At 34.0% G+C, this 27,041-nt stretch overlaps 1 protein-coding gene across 2 annotated transcripts; it reads left to right on the forward strand.

Moving 5' to 3' along the window:
* The first annotated feature begins 257 nt into the window (after positions 1-257).
* LOC143249847 (all trans-polyprenyl-diphosphate synthase PDSS1-like) lies at positions 258-26,711 on the forward strand. Of its 2 annotated transcripts, XM_076500393.1 has the most exons (9): positions 258-472; positions 1,393-1,526; positions 3,081-3,219; positions 14,461-14,550; positions 15,506-15,637; positions 18,617-18,697; positions 22,379-22,492; positions 24,563-24,643; positions 25,984-26,711. In XM_076500393.1, the coding sequence occupies exons 1-9, from the start codon at positions 272-274 to the stop codon at positions 26,122-26,124; spliced, it is 1,113 nt and encodes a 370-aa protein (XP_076356508.1). In that variant the 5' UTR covers positions 258-271; the 3' UTR covers positions 26,125-26,711. The 2 variants fall into 2 exon arrangements, with proteins under 2 accessions (XP_076356508.1, XP_076356509.1); XM_076500394.1 differs by lacking the exon at positions 1,393-1,526 and having other exon boundaries at positions 324-472.
* Positions 26,712-27,041: the final 330 nt, after the last annotated feature.

Below are 27,041 nucleotides of genomic sequence, written 5' to 3' on the forward strand. Positions count from 1 at the left end.
CACTCTGTTGTGGTTAAAGTAACTTACTAAACACGTATAATCTATATATAGTTACTTCACTCTGTTGTGGTTGAATTAACTTACTAAACACGTATAATCTATATATAGTTACTTCACTCTGTTGTGGTTGAATTAACTTACTAAACACGTATAATCTATATATAGTTACTTCACTCTGTTGTGGTTGAATTAACTTACTAAACACGTATAATCTTACACATTTGTCACAATTTTTTTTTGTTATATTTATCAGGATCAAGCACTTCTAAAGATGATTGGAAGTCATCCTCCGTTTCTTACCAAGCTAGTAATCGGTTCAGTTGCACACCAAAGTCGTCTTCAGGTCTCCACCTGCTCTCCCTTTCAACAGAGTTCAGCGGTCCAACAACCAGGCAGTTTACCAGATATTCAAGACGACCCGTACAAGCTAACACAAGATGTTCTTACTGAATTGTTTTCAGATATTAGAAAGGTAAATTAATTTATTTCTTTAAACGTAAAAAAAGAACTTGTTTAAGCTTGAATATTTAGTCTTTTGTTTAAAAAGGAATATTTTATTTATTTTTTGTATCGTTTCCTTTGGTTATTTTGAATGAAACTGAATAAAAGTATAGATCGGATTCTGTGGTCTTTGCGACTAGGAGAGTAATTTGTTATAAGTAGACGAAAAAGAAAAAAACAACAACTTTTAAGCAGTTTTAATTTCTGGCGCTAAGATAGCCCTACTTGACCCTTATTCAAATTTGGTTAGGATAACTCCATCCACTGTGGCTTTAACATTCTTTAAACGTATAAAATCTTTGTCTTTGTAATTTGGTGAATAAGCTATGTTATTTTCTCCCTGCTGTTGGTGTTCTTTTTTTTTTTAATACAATTATTACATCATCAGGGCCAGTCGTAAGGTGTTTGACTTAAAACACTAAAACCTGGTATTCAACTCCAGATTTGGTTTGTTTTTAACTTCGCGCAAAGCTACACGAAGGCTATCTGCGCTAGCCATCCCTAATTGAGCAGTGTAAGAGGAAGGCAGCTAGTCATCATCACCCACCGCCAACTCTTGGGCTACTCTTTTACCAGCAAATAGTGGAATGGACCATACTTTATAACGTCCTCTAAGGCGAGTATGTTTTGTGGGACGGAAATTCCGAGACAAGTGCCCTCACCACCTGGCCACAGCAGAATTTTCTTTTAATTGTAAAACTCGTGAAGAGAAGCTAGAAATGGATAGAAAGTCTATCACTCCCATGTTCTGTTTCTTATAAAAAAATTTTAACAATGCATCACCAACTAAATTTAATACTAGACAACACAAAAAATATGAAACTTTTTGTCATTGTTTTCAGTCTGTTATCACCATGCACTTTCTAACCCAAGTCGTGATTACGTTTACAGGAGTTATGGGTCCCGATGGAACACCTGAGACAAATATCTAGATACTACTTCGACGGTAATGGTAAAATTTTTCGCCCGATGTTAATCGCTCTGGTTTCTAGGGCAGTGAACTATCACACGCACGACACAAGGGAGTAAGTAAACCACATTACTTCTGCGTAGTTTGATAATATAATTTAACGGCACTCCACACCTAATGCACATTTTAGGGTTAGGTTAAGAAAATGGGAATATAGTGATTTTTTCTATCAGTTTTTGTTTTATCGTCCATTTTAAGAACTCATGACAGAAATACTAATTACATGATTGGAAAAGTGTAAATAAATAGGTGTGGTTTTTAAGAACGTAATTTAGGCTAGAAGTAACAAAACATTCGGTACTGTTACTGAATTTAATAGGCGTCCTCTCATTTTTTATAATCGTCATTGTGGCTTAGACGTTAGGTGTAGTTTAAACATTTGCAAAGCAATTTGCGATGTGTTTAAGCAAATACTTAAATATATTGAACTATATTTTTATTAGTTTCGTTAAAATATTAATAATGACCCATATTGTCAGTCAAGTGTTCACAAATGTTAACCAAATTGAGTATATTATTTCAAAAAGATTTTGAATAAGGAAATCATTTAGCTGATTTAAAGTCGCGACAGAATGGTAAATATATCAGATCAACTACTTTGACGTTACATAGGCGTTATAATGTCTCCGAGAATCGATTGCTTTTATGAAGAGTATATAACAGCTATTTCAAACGTGAAATAAGGATGTACACATTTCATAAAGATGTGTTAATATCTGAGATTTTACTTTTGAAGAAATGGATATCCATTCTATTTAATGGCATTAGAAAACAGCAATATGGATCAACATGGGGTACCTAGACCATTTACAAAGAGGCCTTTAACAAGTCATACCCCAACCATGGTAAGCAAAGCGTCAGATCCTCTAAAAGGTGAGAATCAAAGAACACAATGCTCAGTGATAAAAAACGTCCATTTATTCCAGGGACCAACATACAACATAATCCAGAAGGGTGTGGGATCACCAAGATAAAGCTTCCACTTATACTTGTTGTTCAACAGCCACATATCTCAAGCAGCTGGTGAATTAAAAGATTACTCATGCTATTCCATAAATAAACAATACAACGCTAATAAATTTCTGTGTAACCACTGTTGAAATAGGCATTAGATAACCATCATCCTCGTACACGTGTTCGATTATGCAAAGCTTACAGGGAGAAATGGTATGCTTTGGACACAACAACCTTACAATGGAGACTTGCATTTAAAACTACACTGCATAGAATTTGTCAAGATGAACGGTCGTCAAGTAGAGTACGACTGGACATGGTGATATGAATATAAATGCCGTGAGGCTCCATGTTTTAATATGACGTACTCAACATCTGTATTATACAATGTTCTTAGTCACTAGCTCGAAAAAGATTGTCTTTTTAAATCCTTAAATTAAACACCTTTTATAGAGCAACCTTTGAAACCCTAAATCAATTAGCAATTTATATAAATACAGTTTAAAGAATGTGATAAATATTTACCGTGTTATTAAATGAGACGTCGTTTATAAGAGTAAGCAAGATATATATGGATGATGTATAATATGATTATTAAATGCTTTAAGAGCGTTCTCTATTTTTGAGAATAAAAACTAACTTGTGACCTCTCTAGGGTATTGAAATCCCAACGAGAAATTGCTTTGGTCGCAGAAATGATTCACACAGCTAGCCTAGTTCACGATGACGTCATCGATACATCAGATACAAGAAGAGGAAAGGCTAGTGTGAATTTACTGTGGGGGCAAAACAAGGTTTGTGTTATAACACTTTTAGATCGAGGTTTTAAGTTTCATTTCCCGCATTATATTATTTTAAAACGTACTTGAAACCATTAAAAATATCTAAGGGTATTTAGGTAATTGTTCAAAAACATCTTTGTAATAAATTAATTATCATTTGAACACTTTTTTCCACACTTTATTAATACGGGCTCAAAATTTATGTTCGCCCTTAACAAAGTAGGTATACTTCCCTGCCTAACCAATATAATTCAGTTTCAGTATAAACCTTTGTATGCCGATACGCTAGAAATTTCGAAATTTAACTTGTTATCGCGAAATTAAGCTCCATATGTTAAAATAATTAAAAAAAATTACAAAAGACATAAAAATAAGGAGTATTTCTTTACATTAGTAACACAAATGTGTAAATTTGCTGAAAACCTAACAGCGCTCAACGATATTATTAGTTTAGTAAAGGTTTTATTTCTTGTGTGGACACAAAATAATATTTATAATTTATAATACGTGGACTCAAACATCACAATTCATAAAGATTAACTGAGCAATTAAAAAAAATACTAATATCTCTTTCATTGGGAATTTCTTAACATAATTTCTTGATATTTATCTTTGCATAATATAAGTCACGAAGTAATGTTAACTTCAGGAAGCTTCTTTCGAGATTCTTGGATCCTATTTGAATTTAAATGCAGAATAGGTCTTATTATCTAACAGTTTTGAAATGTTTTGACTTTGTCGTTTGTTATATAAGCTGTTTTTGCCGATGACCTGACTGAGGAATCAAACATAATTTGTACGAGAATTGTAAGCACAATTCATTTTCATTCCATTAGAAATCAAAGACCCATTCATTATTTGTGGTCACTTACTATCCATCTTCTCTGCAATAATCTACGGCATCATAGTCATTGGTTATGCATTAAATCTCTGATAGATGCCTTTACTGTGGTATTTAACCTTTAAAAATTATTATTCTTTGTATTGGGCGAGTCACTTATGAAGTGTCTTTTCAGAAGAGGAATAGTAAAATAATGCTTAACTTTTATTCGCCTATCAGCTAAGTGCATATTTAAAGCAAAGTTGTGGTCAATTTTTAGTAAGAGTCAAAGTTTATTGTACTTTAAAGTTTTTTGATTTATTCCTGCGAGAAATATGATGTAGGGAATTTTTCTACAGATGTTCATTGTACCTTTCATCACTTAGAAATTCTTGTTTTTCCAAGTTAAATAGGAAGGTTGGTATTTTTTTTAATAAATATTTTGGTGTTTAGTATTTAGCTGTTGGACATTATATACACACATTTAGTTTTCCTATAATTTTAGTACAGTAATTGACTCATTATCTCACTATAGGAAATTAAAACAACTTTATCTGTTTATATATCACTTGGATGTAGTACAATAAATATAATATTAAATAAGGTATCACCAGAAAGACAATTTTTTTATACTTCCTAACAAAATTCGAATATAGAAATTGTCCAGTTTAATTGTTTTTAAGCTTCTTGTACTGTGGTATTCTTCAGTTAAACTGATTTCAGAAACAAATATTGGGTGGATCTGCTTTATAACAAGAGGATTGGCAGGATAAATTATGAAGCACATCTGAACTTAACTATTAACTGATTTCAAGCTAGGAAATAAAAATATTGGGCATGAGTTACACAAAATGAAAACTATTTTTATTCATTTAATAGACAAAAAACCAAAGGTTCATGCATGATTTTTGGATACTGAATGGTCACCATATACTGAATTAGTAAATTAACCATTTTTTGTTTCTTTCATGATGTTCTTCCTGAGATTCTATGTAGACTGTTTAAGCCTAACATTTCCAGTTGAAGAATGATGGTCATTCTCATTCAACATGTGAGAGGCCATAGATATTATCAGTTTAACCAGTGAAGGCCACTGCTGAAGGACTTTCTGCACAACATGCAGCGTTACAGTAATATCTCTCAAAGGCAGAACAGATATAATCTTCAGATAACAACAAAGGCAGCAAGAGCAAAATCAACTTATTTTTTTATGAAAAACATGTTTATGTTTAAACTAAATAGACTCAAAATAAAAAATTTTTTTTGAAAAATTCTATATCAAAATAAGGATGAGAAAACTGCACTGTATGTCACTTCCCCTTTGTTTCAGGCTTACTTCAAGCCAACAAATAAATTTGACTTCAACATGTTCAACAAGTATGTTAATCTTTTGTTCTCCCTGTAAACACTTTACATTCAATGTGAACAACGCAACCCTTAAATAAAGCACTATAATTCAAATCTAAAAGCAAATCTCTGTAATCACAAAATTTAAAAAAAAAATTGAGTGAGAATTATATATATTCACACATACACACACACACATCCATGGGTGTATGTTCAGGTGCACATTCCATGAACTTGCACTGAGTACTGTTAAACTCTGTGATATACATTTCTTCTCAGAGTTATCATCTATTCATTTGATGCTATATTGCTTATTTAGCAATATTTCTTAGCAGAGGAGAATAAATATCAAATACAGTGTACATGGATACTGAAAAACAAAATTGTAAATATGCATTTCAAAGACTTCAAAAGTTATGCAAGTGAAATGTGCAAAGTGTATGATAAGTTAGACTATTTTCATTCTTCACATGAATAACAACTTGAACTCAAACTACTCAGAGTTAGAGTGAGACTGGTGTCATCAATTCTTAATAACAAATACTTTATTAACACATTTGTTGTTTTGTGTGTAACTAACTTATTCTTTTTTCTAAAAGGTTGCGAGATTTCATGATCACATACATAGTAATTTTGGAAGGATAGTTGATATTAATTCCTCACATTAGTTCATATTGAGTTGCTACACATTGGCTCAAAGAATATTATATAATACAAAGAATATCCTTAATAAATATCGCACATACAAATGCACATACAAAATATACTTTTATAAAGAAAAAGTGCAGAAACAAAAACAAATATATAACGAAGACTACCTACCATTTTAAGATGGAATAGTGTAATGCATTATGAATGAAACAGGTAAAATAACAAACCTCCTTTGACATAAGAAAACCCATACTTAAGAAATAAGAAAAACTCTAGCAAGGAAAATTATGTACATGTGAAGTATTAGTAATATAAAAAGACTAGTAAAAAACAAGAATGAAACCCTGTAAACAAACATGAAACTAACCCTTAATACTCTCACACAACCCATTAAGAGGATTAAACTTAAAAAAAAACAAAAAACTTTTGATCATTTACCACAGAAATAACTCTAACTTAAACTACCATGGCAACCTCATAAAAGAACTACTGAACTATCTTTCAGTATTTATTTTTTTAAGATATTAAACTCGAAAGAAGCTGTACATAAACTAGCACAATATATTTATCTATCAACTAGCTTTCAGGAATAAATACTAAACAGTAAAAAAAGAACTAAAATACAGTATTACATAATTATTTATAGAACTTTTGTCTGTGAATAAAATATACAAAATACATTTAAATTATTCCAGGCAGTGTCTTGTACATAGCAGTCTGTCCTAACCTGTGGGGGCTTATCAGGAGCCTCCTCCCTTGATAATCTCTTGTTTGTTATTAGAATCACTTAGCCAGTGATACCTTTGCAAATGCCAAAATAAAGGTCCTTTACCTCTTCTGGGTGGTGGTCTATACTGTCAATGAATGGATGTTTCCTCATTGGCAAGATGGTAGTGAAGAAGCTTACTGGCTAGTATGTATTACTGACTTTGTAGTGGTATAAACCCTGACAGCTGGAGCTCCAGTCCAGTGAAAGCATGTATTACCCTGACCTTGAGTTCTGCCCACCTCTCCTGGAAAATCCATACTCCAGAACATTTTTATTGGGCTTAAGGATGTAGTACTCTCATTCAAGATGTAAACACTTGTGGTGTTATATATAATTGGTAACATTTATTCTTGGCCAGTACTGACTCCTACTTGGGTGTCATCATCATGATTGGTGTAGTCAGTGGCTGGGCTTCTTGGAGGCTCAGCTTCTTCAAGATTGATGAGATAGCCATTGTATTATCCATTCTGCAAAACCATCTTACTTTGAATAATAAAGCAAACTAACATCTTCATCACACACCTAATAATTAAAAAACAACTGGATATTAAAATAGCTCACTGATAAAATTGGATCTCTACTGGTACTTCAATTTGTACTATCCAGTGTTCCACTAACAATAGTTGTGACTGTGTCCATGTATCACCCGATGGATAAACCTTGACACACTTTATGGAGTAGTCAATGGGAATGAATAAGTACTGATAACATTGCTCAATATCCAGTGCTGGACCAACATTATCCAGAGATACCCTTTGTAAAGAAGACCCAATAATTTTCTGTTAGAGCTATTCTACTCTGAGTAGCATATGGCGTACAATATACAGACCAGCACCCATCATATCGACTGAAATGCAGCCAGAAGCACCATTGATTGTTAGCAGAAACATGGGTAATACCTTGATGTTTCCATACTTTGCACAAGTCCATTATTGTTTTAGGAATTGCAGTGCTTGTTGATATTCCTTGTTCTTTTCATAGTCTATCTCAGTTTTAGAGAGAGCAAACAATGATGTAACTATCTTAAAAAAGGTGGCCACAAAGCACTGATAATATGATGTAAACAAATGCATTTCTAATTTGATCTTGGACTGAGGCTAGTTAACCACTGCTATTTTAGCAGGGTTGGTGGAGACCCCATCTTCACATAAAATGTGACAGAGGAACTTTACTATCTTGTGCATGAGCACATAGTTTCCTAGTTACAGTTTCAAGAGTGTTTTACGTACATATTTCTCTACAAGTGGGTTTTCTCGACATCACTGATTATTATTTCAAGAGTGTTTTGTTTATTCACTACAATTCTGTTTGCAGGTTATTTGCTGGGAGACTCGAAATTGTAACCAAACATTAAAGCATTGTCAGTATAGACCAGGTCTCTTTTCTCTCTCCAATTCCAGCCCTCCAGTGTAAGCTCCATGCTGTCTTGAGAGTGACAGATGCATTATCCAGACCAAGTAGCATTATGTCAAAGTCATTCAAATAATCTCATGAACTAATAGATGTTTCAGGCCCGCTCTTACTGTCCAGCTCGACTTACCAGTATGAAATTCAATACAGAAACTTGTAGTTCTTTCTCTGTTCCTGAAAATCACTACTAGAAACAAACAAACGTAGTTTTCAAAGGTGGTATGGTTTTGTACTTCAACATCAACTGTATTTCATTGTAGGCTAAATCCTTACTGGTTCATGAAATGTGGTGATGTGGTTGATATATATTTGATATACATCATCTGTATCTTTGTAGGGTGAATCACAGCTCTTCATCTGGTCCCAAAAATAACCATATTCAACCAACAAATCTAAGTCTAGATCAGGGATCACCAAACTACAGCCCGCAGGCCGGATACGACCCTCGAGGTCATTTTTTCAGACCTGCCAGCAGCTGGTCCCTTGGAAATAAAAAGTGACATTTCATCAAATATTCGACTGTCATTACAAAATAAATTACATCAATGGTTGCTTTAAGCTGGCAAACACAAGACGTTATGATAAAAAGAATATTGAGGTTCTCACGTGCATTTTCTAACCAATAGGAAAATTCTTGTTTTGTCCTTGCTGCCCGTTTATTCATAATGAAAGCATTAGGATTTCGAAAACAAGTACAGACTTAACCCTCTTCCTATTGACTCATCTTGCAAATTCAGCAACCTAGGGTTACCCCTTCAGCAAGCTCATTTCTCTTAGTAGTCGGGTTATGCACTTTTCGTAACTCGTTCTTAGGTAAGTGTCGTGGCAAACGTACGTTTCAATATATTTTGTTTGTGAACAATACTTTTCTCCCAACATTCTGTGTTTTTCATTTTTAGATCCTGTTTTATTTCGCCCATCATTATGGCTACTTTTAAAAAAACAAAAGTGGACTCTGAATGTCAATGAAGAATGGGGAGAAAAGTACTTCTTTGCAGAAACAAAAAAACCAGAAAGCTACTTGTGTGATATGCACCAAAAGTGTTGCCATTTTGAAAGAGTACAATCTTCAACGTCACTATGAAACAAAACATCTATCAACATATTTGAAATTTTCAGGAAAGTTCTGTTCTGAGAAATTTGAAATCATGAAAGTTTGCTGAAAATGAATCTGTCACTCGTACAAGTTACAAAATAGTGCATAGGCAGGCAGAGTGAGGAAAACCTTTTACTGACAGCAACTTCATCAAAAAGTGTAAGATGGAAGCAGCAAATGAGCTGTGTCCTGAAAAAGCCAATTTCTTTTAAAGTATTAGCCTTTCAGCAACTTCAGTTGTACGGCGAGCAAGAGAACATCGCATTACAGATACGCCTAAAAGCTTCTGTACGAGTCTACTGATCTCTCGATTACATCACAACTTCTTGTGTTTATTGGTGGAGTTAATTTGGACTTTCAGATCACAGACGAATTAGCATCAGTTTGCAACATGCACAGAAGAACAACTGGAGAAAACATTTTCATGGAAGTGCATAAAAAAACTTTGCAAGACTATATCCTTCAGTGGAATCAGCTTAGAGGTGTAACAGTTGATGGAGGGAAAAACATGGCTGGAGTAAAGAAGGGTATGGTGGGGCTGATCAGGAAACAGTTGGAAGATCTTCAACTCCCAAGCACTCTGTGGAAAAAACTTAGATATTTCTTGCATACTGAAACCAGTCATTTCTGCAGTGAACTTCATTCAGAGTCATGCACTTAATCATTGCCAGTTCAAGGTGTTTCTTGAAGAAATTGATTTGGATTTCTGTGACTTGCCTTATCACACGGTGGTGAGGTGGCTCAGCTGCGGTAAAGCCTTGTTTCATTTTTATAAGCTGAGAAGAGAAATAGATATATTTCTTATCGAGAAATATAGAGCCAATCCACTTCTGTCAGATCCAACCTGGTTGTCAAAGTTGTCACTTTTGGTTGACATCACATCCCACATGAACGAATTGAACTTGAAATTTCAGGGGAAGAATAACCTTGTCCGTGATCTCTATAGAATCATTAAAGGATTTCGGAGAAAGCTGTCATTGTGCACATTTGGAAGGAGGAAACCTCTCTCATTTTCAGTGTTTCAATGAGTTTCATGCTGGAATCACAGAAGATGTCAACCTGGAGTTTCAGAAAAAGATTATTGGTGACTTAAATAAGCATTTTTAGAGAAATTTTTGGATCTCGACAGAATCGAAATTGACATTCTCCTTTTTCAGAATCCTTTTGATTGTGTCATTGATGACGTGCCAGTGGAACTTCAGCTGGAGGTCATCGATTTGCAAGGAAATGACTTGTTGAAAGCAAAACACAGAGAGGGGCAACTTACTGAATTTTGCAACTGCATACCTGAAGATGATTTTCCAAAGCTGAAGCAGTTTGCATCTGGTATGGCATCAATGTTCGGAACAACTTATGTCTGTGAACAAGCATTTTCAAAAATGAAGTATGTGAAGTCGGTACATCAATCAAGGTTGACTGATGAACATTTGAAAGCAATTCTAATGATAGGATGCAGCAATTCAAAACCGAGCATTGAAAATATTTTGAAAGCCAAACGCCAGTTTCATAAATCTCACTAACTTTTTTGCGGCTTAGTGAAATTCAGATATGTACTCACTATATGCGATGTGACAATTGTTTTTGCTAATGTTACCTTCTTTGATAACCTTTTGGTAAATAAAAATGTTGGTTGTATTTCTGTTTGTTTCTTATGATATGTGTGTGTTGCATGCTACTCCCACATGGCTAATGTGGCATCCTAAACTTAGTGTTAAGTCTTTTACAGAGAGCTTTCATTCTAGCTTATGAGCATTAAACATAATGATCATGTGGCCTGAGTTTCTCATTTCCCAAGTCATCTGGCCCCCTGTGAAAAAGTTTGGTGACCCCTGGTCTAGATAGTTTGCAAAAACCTCAGCCAACAATCTCAGATGTGTAGTGCCCTTGTATTTGTTTTCAGCTACAGTGTGACAGATGAAACCATAGTTTTATTTCTATTTAGCCTTGGTTATTCCACTCCTTTAATCATATCTTTGGCCATAACAGCACAGAGTTGGATAAGCAATTGCCCATAATTACAAAACAGCACCAGGACTTCATCTCTTCTTAGACAAATAACTTTCAAAATTAATGTTGGTTACTTTTTTGGCAAGAAAACAGTTAATGTTTTTTGTGACTTCCATAACTGCATCACATGTTACTGATACATTAGTGTACCAATACAAAATGTATTCCTTAGTCAACCACAGGACAAAACTTGTGTATATGTTATTCCATTCATTACATACATTCATGCAGTCCACTATTCCTCTGCCCAATCTAGCTGACATCAGATAACACCCTACAAAACATTAGTTTACTAGCTGTGCAGGTAAAATTGATAGATGATTACTGAAATTAATATATCCTGAAGATGCCAGATCCAAGATTGGAAATAATCACCTTTATTCTGCAACTGACATTTCTTAAGCACAATTCCAAGGGCTGTACTTTTCAATTTATATCTAGTCTTTTCCATTTACCAGAATAAAGTCATCATCTATTGGCCTGCTCTTATTTGCTGAGCTTGATGTATTGCAAGATCAACATTGTTCTGCCTGCCTGTATTATAAATCAGGAAACAGATGCATACAAAGGACTGTCTAGCCATGAGATAACTGGAATGATCACCAAATTTTTAGTGCAAGCTATCTATCATGCCTTCCCAAATCAAAAGCCAGATTTTGCTGGGCTCCTTCAGTTTCCAGAGCTGTTTCAACAGTATTTCCTGTATATTAATTCTCCTGGACCTCTTAAGCCATTGATCAAAACCAATATCCATGCCTACTTTGCTACCTGACAAATTGCAGGTGTTGTTGATTCTTTAGCATCTGCTGAACCATCATTTAGAACCAATAAACGTGCCACATTTGCTATGCCACAACAAAAGTAAATGCTTCAGGTGTTATCCTTTATGACATTCAAGGTGAATCATTGTAGTTCTGAGTTGTAGCATATAAACCATGGGTAGATCTGGATAACCTTACCCATACACTAAAATCCAGTGTGGTTGCATCATAGCATCAGAATTTTTGTGGATGGCCTCATAACCTTAAGCATTGCTTGAACTTGACATAGCAGAAGCACCTGAGTAAGACAGTCCAATTCAAGTATAACCATAGTAGCTGTCCCCTGCAGGCTTCTTCCTTTCTACTTACCAGCTTGAAACTATAACTTCATGCATAACCACAATAGGAACTGCAACATTTAAGTAAGGGACCTCCCTCGCACACAGTTGGTACCTCATGGTCTCTTTTGAAAACCTTATTAATAAGTATATTTTCACAATCTGCTGGAGCCATCACAAAATAAGTTGATCCATTCAGACAGTGAAAATTACCTGCATAAATGGCCAGACTCTTGGTAGTGTTTTGCTACTAAACTAAATTCAGCCTATTTGATTGTTGAGTTCTTCATCGGGTCAAGTCAGTAACATACCTGAACATAAACATTTTCCACTCTTGTTGTGCATTGCCAAGATGTTAAATGGAATTCAGGGCTTAACTACCTGCTCTTGAGTCCAGCATTTCCAAGCAGTTATCTGCCTGAAAGTTTTCAGAAAACAATCCAGATCTTCCTTTGCCACGCCTTTGAACACTGGGTGCAAATAATAAACCATTTTATAACTTTGTGTTACAATAGCAACAACAATTCCATATTTAGGATCTTCTAGAACTTACAGCCAATATAAGTCTTTGTAAATAATAAATAAATTTATATTAAGAAAACAAAATTGAAATTAAATTGGTTTGTAAGTTGGACATTAATTACAAGGGAAAATTAGAAATTATTGCTAATAGTTTTGCATGATGTGTTCTTACAGAGTGTCACATCAAAGTAATTTAATTCTTTCTATTTAACAAATAATACTGGTATTTTATAGATGATGGATTTTCATATATTGTTTACATGGAAACATTATTGTAATGTGAAATCTATTTTGGCACAAAACAAAGCAGTGGACTATCTGTGCTCTTCTCACCGAATGTAAAGAAATATGATTTAGGGTCTGAAAACCGCATCCGCATAATTTCAAAACCTATGCTGGCTCATGACCAGGGTGTTACAGGTGGGATTCTTTTCCAAAAATCAAGTGACCTGTTTACTTATGTTAGTAAACAAGGGAGATCACTAAACACGATTTTGTGTGTCAGAAAACAGAAACATGAAACTAAATTGGATAATCGTCTTTAGCTACCAATTTTAGAAAGAACAAAAAACAGATGTTTTTAAAATATTCGTTGTTTCAGTAGGGTACATCTTTAAATTCTGTAGTATTTGTAGTATTGAGTATGTGACATCATTATTAATCATGAACATAAGAAATCGTAGATCAGTAATAAAACATATTCAGATTCTACGTTAACCAGAGTAAGTGACCAAATTGGGTTACCTTTGTTAACCTGTGAGGTTCAGTTTGATTACCACTTGCTAAGAACCTGTTTTATAAATACACCTCTCATACTTTCAAGATAAGATTTATCCTAAAATTAATTAGAACTCTGATGACACATTGTGTGTCAATGGCGTATCTGTGATTACCCGAGAGGTGAGGGAACCAATCCAATGGTCAAACATGACTGTCTGTGAGGCACTGAAGCAATAGGAATTTGTGGTTCATTTTATTTATGACAGAAAAATATCTACTTTTGTTTTTAATAGAAAAGTTAATTTGAAAATAACATTTTAATAGAATTTTAGTAATGAGACAATTATATATGTTCCATGCAACCTGGAATCCTCTGCTTCCCACCCACTCCAGCCTGGATATGTTACTGATTTTGTGTGTGTGTGAGTGTTTTCTTACAGCAAAGCCACATTGAGCTATCTGCTGAGTCCACCAAGGGGAATCAAACCCCTCATTTTAGTGTTTTAAATCCAGAGACTTACTACTCTACCAGCAGTGGACTAGTGGCTTTGGTATCAAGAAGATTGATGCAGTGTAGTAAAATATAGTACATTTCATCTACTTATTATACTACCTGACATTAAAATGTTTTATGTCTCCTTCCAGTAAAAAATGTGTGCGTAAATAATCTGGTCATGGTGAGGAATAAGGAATAGAGTTAACAATGGAAAGAAAATCAACTAAGAATAATAAGGTTCTTGAGGCTTATGAAATGATTTCCACTTAAAAATATATACTTCATCATTCAAATAATTCTTTTTCTTTTATTATAGGCAATCTTAGCTGGAGATTTTATACTGTCCAAAGCTGGCAGGATTCTTGCTCGTATTGGTAATGAAGAAGTTGTTATCATGTTGACGCAGGCAAGTGGAGAATGTTTAATACCTACTTATTATGTTTCTGAAACCATACCATATATATTTTTTTATTCATTAAGGATGCATCTTTGGTGGCCTCACTGTTTCCCTATTTCAGTAATTGAGAAAATCAAATGCTAATGTTTAATAAAAGCAGAACTAAGGTCTATGACAAAGTTAAAGCGACATAGTAAATCGAAAAGTTCTTTGAATGAACCCTGACTTACCAGATTGTACAGATCATGATATATTCGTGAAAAAAAAAAAAAATCATTCCAGAATCATGTTTCTGAAAAACCTAAAATGGAAAGGCAATACTTGAGAACTTTGTTTGATTTGTTTTGAACATGGCACAAAGCCACACAAGAGCTATCTGTGCTAGCCATCCCTAATTTAGCAGTGTAAGACTAGAGGGAAGGCAGCTAGTCATCATCACCCATCGCCAACTCTTGGACTACTCTTTTTACCAGGGAATAGTGGGATTGACTGTAACATTATAACATCTCCCCAAGACTGAAAGAGTCAATATGTTTGGTGAGATAGGGATTCGAACCTATGACCCTGAGATTTGAGAACTTCAATCGTGTAAATGCTGAAATGAAATCAAATGGAACAGCTTGCCTTAAATGTATGAGATGTAGACATTTGCAGAAAGATCTAAAAATTTGCTCTTTACTTGACTTTTAAAAATAAACATGCTCTGTCATTATCATCTTAAACAACAGGGTATTATTATTCATATCTGTTAGAAGGAGATATTATTATTAAACAGTAAAATTTCTGTGGGTCTACTACTGCTTTCAGTCCAAACAAAATGTTTATGATGCACATGCAGTAATGCAAAAACATTCAAAACCACATTCTCTTTAACATTAGAAAGACAATACTTGAAAGTTCCTTTATTGTATCTTTACAGCAACTCTTGATGGAACCTTTGTTTCAAACTAATATCATTTTACAGGTGTTACTGGACCTCGTACAAGGAGAACTGATGCAATTAGGATCCAAAGAAGATGCAGGAGAAAGATTTTCCCACTATCTCCAAAAAACATTTATGAAAACTGCCAGCCTTATGGCTTACACTTGTAAAGCTGTAAGTTTATAGCTCTATGTTACTACTCTTACCACCAACAATGGATAAATTGGTTTAGTAACTACTCTTACCACCAACAATGGATAAATTGGTTTAGTAACTACTCTTACCACCAACAATGGATAAATTGGTTTAGTAACTACTCTTACCACCAACAATGGATAAATTGGTTTAGTAACTACTCTTACCACCAACAATGGATAAATTGGTTTAGTAACTACTCTTACCACCAACAATGGATAAATTGGTTTAGTAACTACTCTTACCCCCAAGAATGGATAAATTGGTTTAGTAACTACTCTTACCCCAAGAATGGATAAATTGGTTTAGTAACTACTCTTACCACCAACAATGGATAAATTGGTTTAGTAACTACTCTTACCCCCAACAATGGATAAATTGGTTTAGTAACTACTCTTACCACCAACAATGGATAAATTGGTTTAGTAACTACTCTTACCACCAACAATGGATAAATTGGTTTAGTAACTACTCTTACCCCAAGAATGGATAAATTGGTTTAGTAACTACTCTTACCACCAACAATGGATAAATTGGTTTAGTAACTACTCTTACCCCAAGAATGGATAAATTGGTTTAGTAACTACTCTTACCACCAACAATGGATAAATTGGTTTAGTAACTACTCTTACCCCCAAGAATGGATAAATTGGTTTAGTAACTACTCTTACCCCCAACAATGGATAAGTTGGTTTAGTAACTACTCTTACCCCCAACAATGGATAAATTGGTTTAGTAACTACTCTTACCACCAACAATGGATAAATTGGTTTAGTAAAGTTGATGCTTAACAGTTAGATATATTCGTTTAAAACTTCATTTTGAAACTGAGCTAATTGTTAATTACTAATAACAAATTCAGTTTTTGAGTCTTTTTTTTTTTATGAAGCTCGTGTAATACAAACAGTTCCATTTTCACAATCACCAATAAATAATTTGTTACATAGGTTACTTGAACCTAACTCAGAATTGTTGAAAATGTCCATTTTTTTTCACTTTATATGTAATATTTTTGTTATTTAGATACAAATTGTTAAAGTAAATGCTCTGCATTAAAGGATCAAACAAGTTGAGCAGGATATGTTAAAACAATTTTGAATATGTAAATCAACAAATTGCTTATCCACCACAGCTCATTAATAGTTGTGATGGTATGGAATGTGTTAAAACTGCATTTTGAAATTGATGTTTCACAGGTCATATGATGCTTCTAAAAACTGATTGCTTTTCTTAAAGCACTTTTTGGCACAAAACATTCCTATGTATACATAAAGGTTTGTTCATATTGGAAGTATGTAATATCTGAGAAGAAGATACTTCTTGTATTCAATGATAAACAAGGGATTGTGAATGAACTTAGCAAGATCATCCAGAAGGAAACCTGCAACAAGTCATACCCCAGCTGTTGTTAATCAAAGTGAGGTATCTTGTAAGAGTTAAAAATGCAAATTCCAGTAGCAAAAACCATCCACTTGTTCCAGGAAACAAAAATTCACAACGTAATCAAGATGTATTTCCATCTAGAAATGAGGACAATAGGATATGAGTTCACAAAGATAAGGTTTATAGTTTTACCTGCCTTTCAACCATGGGATATCTTAACCAGCTGGAGAATGAAATTCATCAAATAGCCTGATGCAGTGCCTTTGGATTTTCATTGAAACGGGCACTAGGAAACTGCCAACCTCGTACAGTAGTTGGAAAACAGGCAGGGGGGAATGATACACTTTGGACATGAGAGATTTACAACTCAGTATTTTTTTAATGTAACCTATATGGCCATTAGATACAGCTTGACAGAATCTTGTGACATGGAATGTGACGACATGGTCAAAACTGTTTTAATATAACATTCTCAACCCTTTGTATTAATAACCTCTGAAACTTTTTAAATTCAGTTTTCTCATGATTGGATTATAAAATATTTTATTTAAACAAAATAAAAGAAGCTTCTTCCATATGACAACTTGATAACAAAATATTTTATTTTCCATAATTTCAGTCATTTGTATTTGACTCGCGTCTTAACATTTTCAGAATATTAGCTGTGGGTAAACATAGAATTCAACAGAAATACATTGCATTCATTTAATAATCTCTTCATGATTTGTGTCCTTTATGTACAACTTCAGGATTTCTATCTGCTATATAAATGTATTTGAAATGTTTTGCCAGATTGCACTAGTTGGCTAACTTGTCAGTATACCCTACATATCCGCAATGGTTTATGAAAAGTATTTTGATGATATATTATTCGTTAAATATCTTAAAACAAAATGAAAAAAAATCATATTTTTTTTACAGTGAATCAGTAATAGCATTGAAAAAAAAACTAGTTTCATCAATTGTTCATCATTATTTATTAAACAGTTATTTTTATTACCTTGTTCTTTAATTTTCAATATAGATATGCCATATTTGAGTTTCTTAGTGTTAATTACTGTTTCTCTGTTTAAAGTTACAAGTGGATTTGCTGCTGTTGCCTTTTCTTCTTTGATTTACCATTATCCACTGTTTTAGACCTAATTAACACATGAACTTTGTTCTCGTATCTCACTGTTGACACTGGTATTGTTGCCACTTCACGTTTTGGCTATTTGTTTATTGTTTTTCTTTGTTGATGTGACTTTGCCACATTTTCTGAAGCTTATGTTGAAATTAAACACTTTTATATGAATTATTTAGTTGTTTATAACATGTCCAAACTACTTCATGACTGTTACTTAAATTTTTTGTTAACCTAAAAAATAGAAAAATTTGTTCGTGAAAAAATTCATTATTTAATTTTTTACGGAAAAATAGAAACATTTTATTTTGAACTTTAATGTTTGTCATTCAAATCGTTGTACAGTTATAAAGCTGTTAATGAAAAAGACAAAAATAATATTATTTGGGTGGGTGGGTGTTTTTTTCTTTAACTTTTAAGAACCACATTTTAAATATTGACATATCTAACAGGTAGCCTACCTAGGTGGAGCTGATAAAACTCTGCTTGAAGGAGCATTTCAATATGGCAGAAATCTTGGTATTGCATTTCAGGTAAGATAGCTTACAATATGGACAGGAATAGTAAATTATAAATAAAAACTTTATTTGTTGAATTTCAAGTGAAGCCTCTCAAACGTTATTTATGTTAGTCTTCCTTAATTAAGAGGTGATTGATAAGGAGAGCATGCATGCTCAATACAACTCACAGTCAACTACTGGACTACTCTTTTTGGCAAAGAAAAGTGGGATTTATCATGTCATTATAACTTCTGCGTGACTAAAAAGACAAGCATCTTCAGTGATGGGATTTGAACTTGCGAACTGCAGGAGGTGAGTCAAGCTCCCTAAGCACCAAGGTGTGCCAATCTTGAAAAAAAAGTGAAATTACTTATAAATTTGTATATGTAATATTTTTTCAGTGCAAAATTACTCCGACCTGCCTGATTGCTGATGTAACTTAAAAATTTGAAACTTTGTTTTTTCATTGACATATGTTACATTAAATATTTATGGATGTTTGGTCACTGAATAAATACAAAACGACTAGAATAAATTAACAGAAACTTATTGTTAGCTCTTTACAATAATATTTCTTATATTCCAGAGACAAAAAAAAAACCTGAAGCTTCGCGGGTCATGCGTTACTTAGTAGTCAGCATGACAGACTACATATCAAGAGGTCCATGGTTCACATTCCGTTGCCACAAAACGTGTTTCTTATTTCAAGGCTATATGTTAAATATCATTGCTTCTTTAGAGTAGTCCAAGAATTGGTGGTAGATATCATTGACTGTCTGCCTTCTTCTTGGCCTACCAGTTTAAAGTTACAGAGTTAGTTCCTGCACTATAATACAGTAATATTCAGAAATTTGGGTATTAGTGACATTTAGGCCCAATGAAAATATGTTGAACCAAACAATGGACTATCTGCACTCTGTCAACCTCGTCAGATCGAATCCAGATTCTTAGCATCACTAGTCTGTTAATTTGCCGCTGACTTGTTGGAGAATATATATGCAAACACACATACTGGCAAACATTTTGGAATAACACACTTTGAAAGGGGAGGACTCGTGTTTCGTTATTGAAGCCCTGTTTTCTTTAAAAAGCAGAACCACCACCTATGGCATCAATTGAGCTTGGACTCTGATGCTAATTTGTGCATGAAACTAATTATAAATACACCTTTACTGGAATAAACTGCTACCCTTCTCACAAAGTACATCCAAGTATAGTGACATCTTTGGTTCTCCCTTTTCTGTTCTTTAGGCGGTATTTTGAAACGTCACGGAGTGGTTTTGATAGATCATGATTGGAGATCTAGACCTACCAGACACATACTTGAAGTTGTGTTTCAAACCAATTGTGGTAAGAGATATAAACTGTCCCCATATAATTCCACCAAAATGCAATGAGACACTTGTAACTAGGGCCTGTATGGCCTGGTGGTGAAGGTGATTGGCTCATAATCTGTGGATTGCAGTTTCCAATCTCGTCATCAAACATGTTCACCATTTTAGCTGTAAGAGCATTATATTGTGATGGTCAATCCCCTTATTTGATTAGAATAGCTCAAAGATTGTCAGTGGATATTTTCGAATAGTTTTTTTGCAAAATTCAATAAATACTCGTATTTTACTTAATCATTGCCAGTGCAACAAGTCCAGACTAGTCTAAACTGGACTACATCATGATACAACATACTGTCTCCTCTATACTTTAATGATTAGAACAACGTAGTTATATCTAAAGTGTTTGTAGGTGGCTGTTGCACTCGTGCAGACCAGAGAATCAAAAGAGATATTCATACCCTATATGATAAGATTTTTATTGTTTTCGACACATCAGAGCAGAAACCAAACATTCGTGGCTGTAATACGCACCTTATGGATTTCAGCCCAAGAGTGCGAAGCTCTCAGGATATCTCTTATTCAAAATATGGGTGAATTGTTCAGACATAGGGAAGATTATTACAAACTGACATGAATACAGCCATCTTCTATTTCATTATCAGATTACACATATTGGATTGAAGTAATGAACAGGAGAGTTGAAGTGCTTTGGTCATTCCTACATCCAGTAGCTATCATTCATTGAAAGGTACGCGAGGTCCTTTCTTATAACTGATGCATGTGGGAGATCTTGACTTTTACAAACCATGTGAATGTGAACCATGTAATGTAGAGAAACATTTAATTAAAATAGACATAATAATAGAAGGGGGGTTGTACTTTCCTTATATATAGTTTACCAATATATATCGTTTCCATCACATCCCATCAACAAACATGCTAAGGCCCAGCATGGCCAGGTGGTTAAGGCACTTGACTCATAATCTGAGGGTCACGGGTTCAAATCCAGTTATACCAAACATGCTCGCCCTTTCAGCCATGACGGTCAATCCCACTATGTGTTCGTAGGAAAGTAGCCTAAGAGTTGGCAGTGGGTGGTGTTGACTAGCTACTTTCCCTCTACTTTATCATTTCTAAAGTAAAGGCTGATGCAGACAGCTCTAGTGTATCATTTTGCATAAATTCAAAAATAAACAAATATTAGAGTATTTGTTTTCAATAAATAATATTAAACTAGCTTTTGTTAGTAGTCTGGTTTTGTTTCTTAGATAGAGTCAAATTAGACGTTAATCACAAAAACTGGTTTGTTGATTTCATTAGCCCCTCAGTGGCACAGTAGTATATCTGCAGATTCACACTGACAGAAACTGGGTTTTGATACCCATGGGGGGGCAGAGCATAGATAGTCCATTGTGTAGCTTTGTGCTTAATTTCAAACAAACAAACAATTATTTCATTAAGTACTGTTAAGACAGACATTAACTAGTGATAACCCCATGGTGGCTCATTGTTATGTCTGAGGCCTTATCATGTTAGACATAATGTTTTGATATCCCTGGTGGATACAGTACATATTGTCCATTGTGTGGCTTTGTACTGAACAACAATAAAAAAAAAGTACTCTTGAAAGTGGTAGAATAGCTTTGCCAAATGATACAAAACTATTCATTATTTAGTAAATTGAGTATGTTGCTTGCAAAATATATATACATTTATGTGATGTCCCTCCTCTGTGAGCTTGATGGCTTATGGCATTAAAATTCGATTTAGATCCTAGAAGTAGGCACAACACAAATAGCCCCATTGTGAAGTTTTTCTCTAAATAGAAAAACTTCTAGCTTGTTGACGATTTGTTGAACTTTGTGCCCACTTCCATCTTGAACGTAGTGCTCTGAAAACCACAGCTGCAAGCTTGGTTCTAATTTGTGCGATATTACACCATGAAATATTTCCTTCACATTAAGTTGTTCTAGTGTATTTTTCTTATAACAAAGCCACATTGAGCTATCTGCTGTGTCCACCGAGTGGGAATCAAACCCCTGATTTTAGAGTTGTAAATCCGTAGACTTGCTGCTGTCCCAGTGGGGAACACACATTAAGCTGTGAGTGCATTATAAAATTGTCAATCAATCCATTAGCGTACATAGTGGATGGTAAGTTTCTGCTAACCAGTTACTCAAAATTAAGGACAATGGTAGACAGCCTTTGTAGCTTTGCCATAAATGCTAAATACAAAGACAGATTAATCAGTTATTGGAACGTGCAAACTATTTTCAATTTCAGAAAGTTCACGATTTGGTGGACTCTTCGAAAAGTCCTTAACATTTAGCTGCTTGACAATTTTTTGGATTTTGAGAAATGTTTTTTTTTTAACTTTTAGTTGGTTGATGATTTGTTGGACTTTGTGTCAAGTCAGGACGAAATGGGAAAACCTGCTGCAGCTGATCTAAAGCTGGGTTTGGCAACATCACCAGTTCTTTTTGCCTGCGAAAAGGTAAGAAAAACTTTCATTGTAAATAAAATATAATGATGTTGAATATGACAAACTGGTATTGTTATTGTAAATTAATTGTAGATAAAACCAAGCCTATCCAAATTCCTCCACATTTAATTTTTCTCAAAGTTCCAGCACTTGTATTCAGACCTCCAGAATTTTGATTCTCATTTCTGGAAAATATATTAATAACTACTTTTTTCCGTGTATTTATATTTTTGCATGACTCAGCATGGCAACATAGTTAGGGAGTTCAACTCGCAATCTGAGGGTCAGGGTACAAATCACTGTCACACTATACATGCTCACCCTTTCAGCCATGGGGTCATTATAATGTGACAGTCACTCCCACTATTCATTGGTAAAAGAATAGCCCAATAGTCGGTGGTGGGTGGTTATGACTAGCTGCTTTCCCTTTAGTCTATATTATGAATGGCTAGCACAGATAGCCCTCTTGTAATTTTGCACGAAATTAAGAACACGTTATTTTTGTTATTAGCCGTGACAGTGGTTTACAGAATGGCTCTGATATTTTTTATGAAGTACCAACTTTTAGCTCATAACTCCATTTCTTGACCAATTTGAGATCTAATTACAGCTGCAGTTATTTATAATTTAAAACAATGTCAACCTATCCAGATATACAAATAATCACAAAGACATCGTATAACTAGAGCAGTCTTCTACAGATGGGTTAAAATATCTAATGTTCTGTTTATCTGCACAGTACACAAAGAGACATTAGAATTTTAAATTTCTCTAAATCTGAAAGTGGTAATATCTATACTTTAATGCTGTTGAGTTCAAAATAAGACTTGCACTAACAAAACTGTAGTCAGTTCTGATATAAATTGATATCTACTTTGGAGAAAACTTAATGTTACTGGAGTATACCTGAAGATCAACATTTATTAAGATTTATTAAATAAAATAATAATAATGTTAGGCCCAACATGGCCAAGTAGGTTAAGGCACTTGACTCGTAATCTGAGGGTCGCAGGTTCCAATCCCCCGTCACACCAAACATGCTTGCCCTTTCAGCCATGGGGACGTTATAATGTGATGATCAATCCAGCTCTTCATTGGTAAAAGAGTAGCCCAAGAGTTGGTCGAGAGTGGTAATGACTAGCTGCCTTCTCTCTGGTCTTGCACTGCTAAATTAGGGATGGCTAGTGCAGATAGCCCTTGTGTAGCTTTGCTCAAAATTCAAAAACAAACAAACAATAATGATGTTAACTTATGTTTTATCTGTTTAATTTTTTGTAAGAACATAATGTAGATACTTTAAAGTGTGTGCTATATATTATGTTGAAAGTATTTGGAAATGTTAGAAGAGATTTAACATAAAATGACCCATTAGATCACGTATTCTTAAAGATGAGAAAAACTTTACTTGTGCATAATAAATTTCTAAAGTTTGTTTGTTATGAAGCACAAAGCTACATAATGTGCTATCCATGTTCTACTCACCATGGGAATCGAAACCTGGTTGCTAACAGAGTGAGTCTGCAAACATGCCACTGTGCCAGTGGGAAGCTTCCTAAAATGCAGAATGAACTGGTTCTCATAAATAAATATATATCTGATGCATGTGCATGTTAGTTACAACTGTTACAGGTAAAGAACTGGTACACAGAACGAGATTTCAGTATTCATATAACATTCATATTATATATATATATATATATATATACATACACTGAGTATTTTTACTTTTATTATTTCCTTTAAACAACTTTAACATGAGAAATTTTCTAGGTGGACTGAATGTTATACAATTATCGATTATGGTAGTTTCAATGTCTTTTAAAATTCAAAACTTGTAGGTTGTTGCATACAGTGAAATTCTTTTGAATGGCCTCACTGAGGGTCATCTGTCATCAACTCTAGTAATTTACAAAAAAAAAAAACTCACCAGATAAAGATGCAAGCAAGATGGTTGTTCCCAGGCTCTCTACAGACATTTCTACTAACAGTACATTTGTTTAAAACACCAAATACAAATAGAATTATCTTACATTTCTTTTGATGTGTGTTTGTAGTTCTTCATTAATTCCTTTTATTTTCTAGTTTCCAGAACTGAATACATTGATAATGAGAAGGTTTTCACATCCTGGAGACGTTGAACAGGCCTATGAAGCAGTAATGAAGGTATTCATCAATTTTAAGTAGTGAAGCACTTATAATAACTGTTTTGTAGTCAGCAACTGTCTGGAAATGTTGGCATGTTTCTTAAACGTCATTAGTATCAAGTGTTTCCAACAACATGGATTTAGCATGTAACCTGAAATGCCATTAGTATTATTCATTCCAAGAGAAAGTTTCAGCACTTAGCCTGAAACATCGTCAGAATCAAGTATTCCAAGAGAAAGTTTCAGCACTTAGCCTGTAACATCGTCAGAATCAAGTATTCCAAGAGAAAGTTTCAGCACTTAGCCTGTAACATCGTCAGAATCAAGTATTCCAAGAGAAAGTTTCAGCACTTAGCCTGAAACATCATCAGAAGTAAGCATTCCAAGAGAAAGTTTCAGCACTTAGCCTGAAACATCATCAGAATCAAGTATTCCAACAGATTGATTTAGCATGTAACCTAAAACATCGTTAGCATCATTAATCTCGGTAACAGTGAGTAACATTAGAAGACAGGAAGACTTCAATAAAGAGACCAATCTTCATCAGTGTTAAGAATCCCTTGATAAATGCTATCTATATAATAAGTGGTTTAACATATCTATAGAGTCGTTTAGACTTAGGATCTGATGTAAATTTTGCAAGGAGGCTCTCAGAACTTGCATTCTTAACTAAGTCAAATACAATCCAATACTATTTATTAACTACAGTTTGATCAATACACACAAATAATTTCGGTACTTATAATAAGATTTTTAAGGCTGCTGACCAACTATTCATGAAAGAATAAGATGTAATAACGTTAATAAAAGTTAGAAAATAACAGATTTGAAATGAATAAAATCACTTTTGTCGTAGTGATACAGTTGCAAACGTATATATTCTCAATGAGAAATCCAATTTTTGATTTTTATTTCTATCTAAGTCAAAAGGGCCTTTTTGGTTTTAACCAGTATAACCCATTTCCACCTATCCATCCTGTCTCTAGAGTAATCCGTTGTTCCTTACATACTAAGAGAATATATGCTGTAGGAAGAGACTGTGAAACCCTAGAAAATTCTATTGATCAATCCAAATTATGGAAAATTTAATTAATTCTTAAAAAGCAATTTCAGTGTGAATAACAAACCAGTTTATCAGAAAATGTTTTCTTAATTAATTGTATACGACAATATTTATAAATGTGTTACAGTAGCCAGGTAGTTTGAAATAGATCCTGTGACTTGCAGTTTTTGGATTTGTTTACATTTCTTATGTATGCCTAATTTACTTCATTAAGCGAGAATCATATTTGGTTTATTTATTTTATTAATTATGTATGTAAATATTTAACATTTTCAATACTTTATGGTTTCTTTTAGAGCGAGGGCCTTGAACAGACGAAACTCTTGGCACAAAAGCACTGCAACGAAGCCTTACGTCACATTGACAGTTGGCGGGAATCACCCGAGAAGCAGGCTCTGGTGACAATCATGAACAAAGTATTGAACAGAAAGAAATGAGTGTTCTTAGAGTTTTATCAAGATGAATGGATACTGAAAAAATGCTTTTAGGTTATAAGATTAAGAATGAGTGATTTACTAACCTCCACAAAACGAGGTAAAAAACTTAACAGCTTTAATACACGTAAAGGACGATTAGAAAACTCGTTAAGTGGTTCACGGAAACTGTGGAAAAAAATTTAAAAATATAAGGTGCTGGCATCAAATAACTACCAACATGTTAACAAACTTTCACATATTTTCATGTGTGAGTCGCCTATTAACTGTGAGGCCCTACATCAGAAAATTTCCATATATACTTTACATGACTTGAAGTTGTGTAAGCTAAACTTACTAGAGCACTTCACATTCGAAACGTACATAAGTTGGATAGTTTCATTTTGTTGTATAATTGTGATAGATTATACAAATTTAATGGAATGTGTTTCTACAGATATAATATCACAGTTTAGAACACGCTAATGAAAGTGGGGGAAAGGAATAGGGGATCGAAGTGGGGTTCAATAAAAAAAAAATACACTAGAAGTAGGACCTTGCATTTATAAGGGACTTTAGAAAATAACTTAATAAAGGTGTTAACTTCTTCATATTAGTTAAAGGTGTACTATTATTCCTGATACGGGGGAGTTTCATTGTTTTCTAAATGCATCGTGACCTAATCACAAATAACCTTAACTCTATGCTATACATAACATTTACTCAAATAGGTGTGTGTACTAAATTCGGACATACAACTGTTTAAGCACCGACCAGTATATATGTAGCAGAACTATTATGCATTATGTGTAGCATATTCTCGATTTACTTTGAAATGTTTTGAATTAAAAAATTATTAATTTTAACATTATCTACAGGGTTAGATATAGGATTGACTTTCACATTTATAGATCAAGTAATCGGCATGTTTTTAAACTTTC

Source organism: Tachypleus tridentatus, chromosome 4 (assembly GCF_004210375.1).
Source record: "Tachypleus tridentatus isolate NWPU-2018 chromosome 4, ASM421037v1, whole genome shotgun sequence".
Classification (NCBI taxonomy): Eukaryota; Metazoa; Arthropoda; class Merostomata; order Xiphosura; family Limulidae; genus Tachypleus; species Tachypleus tridentatus.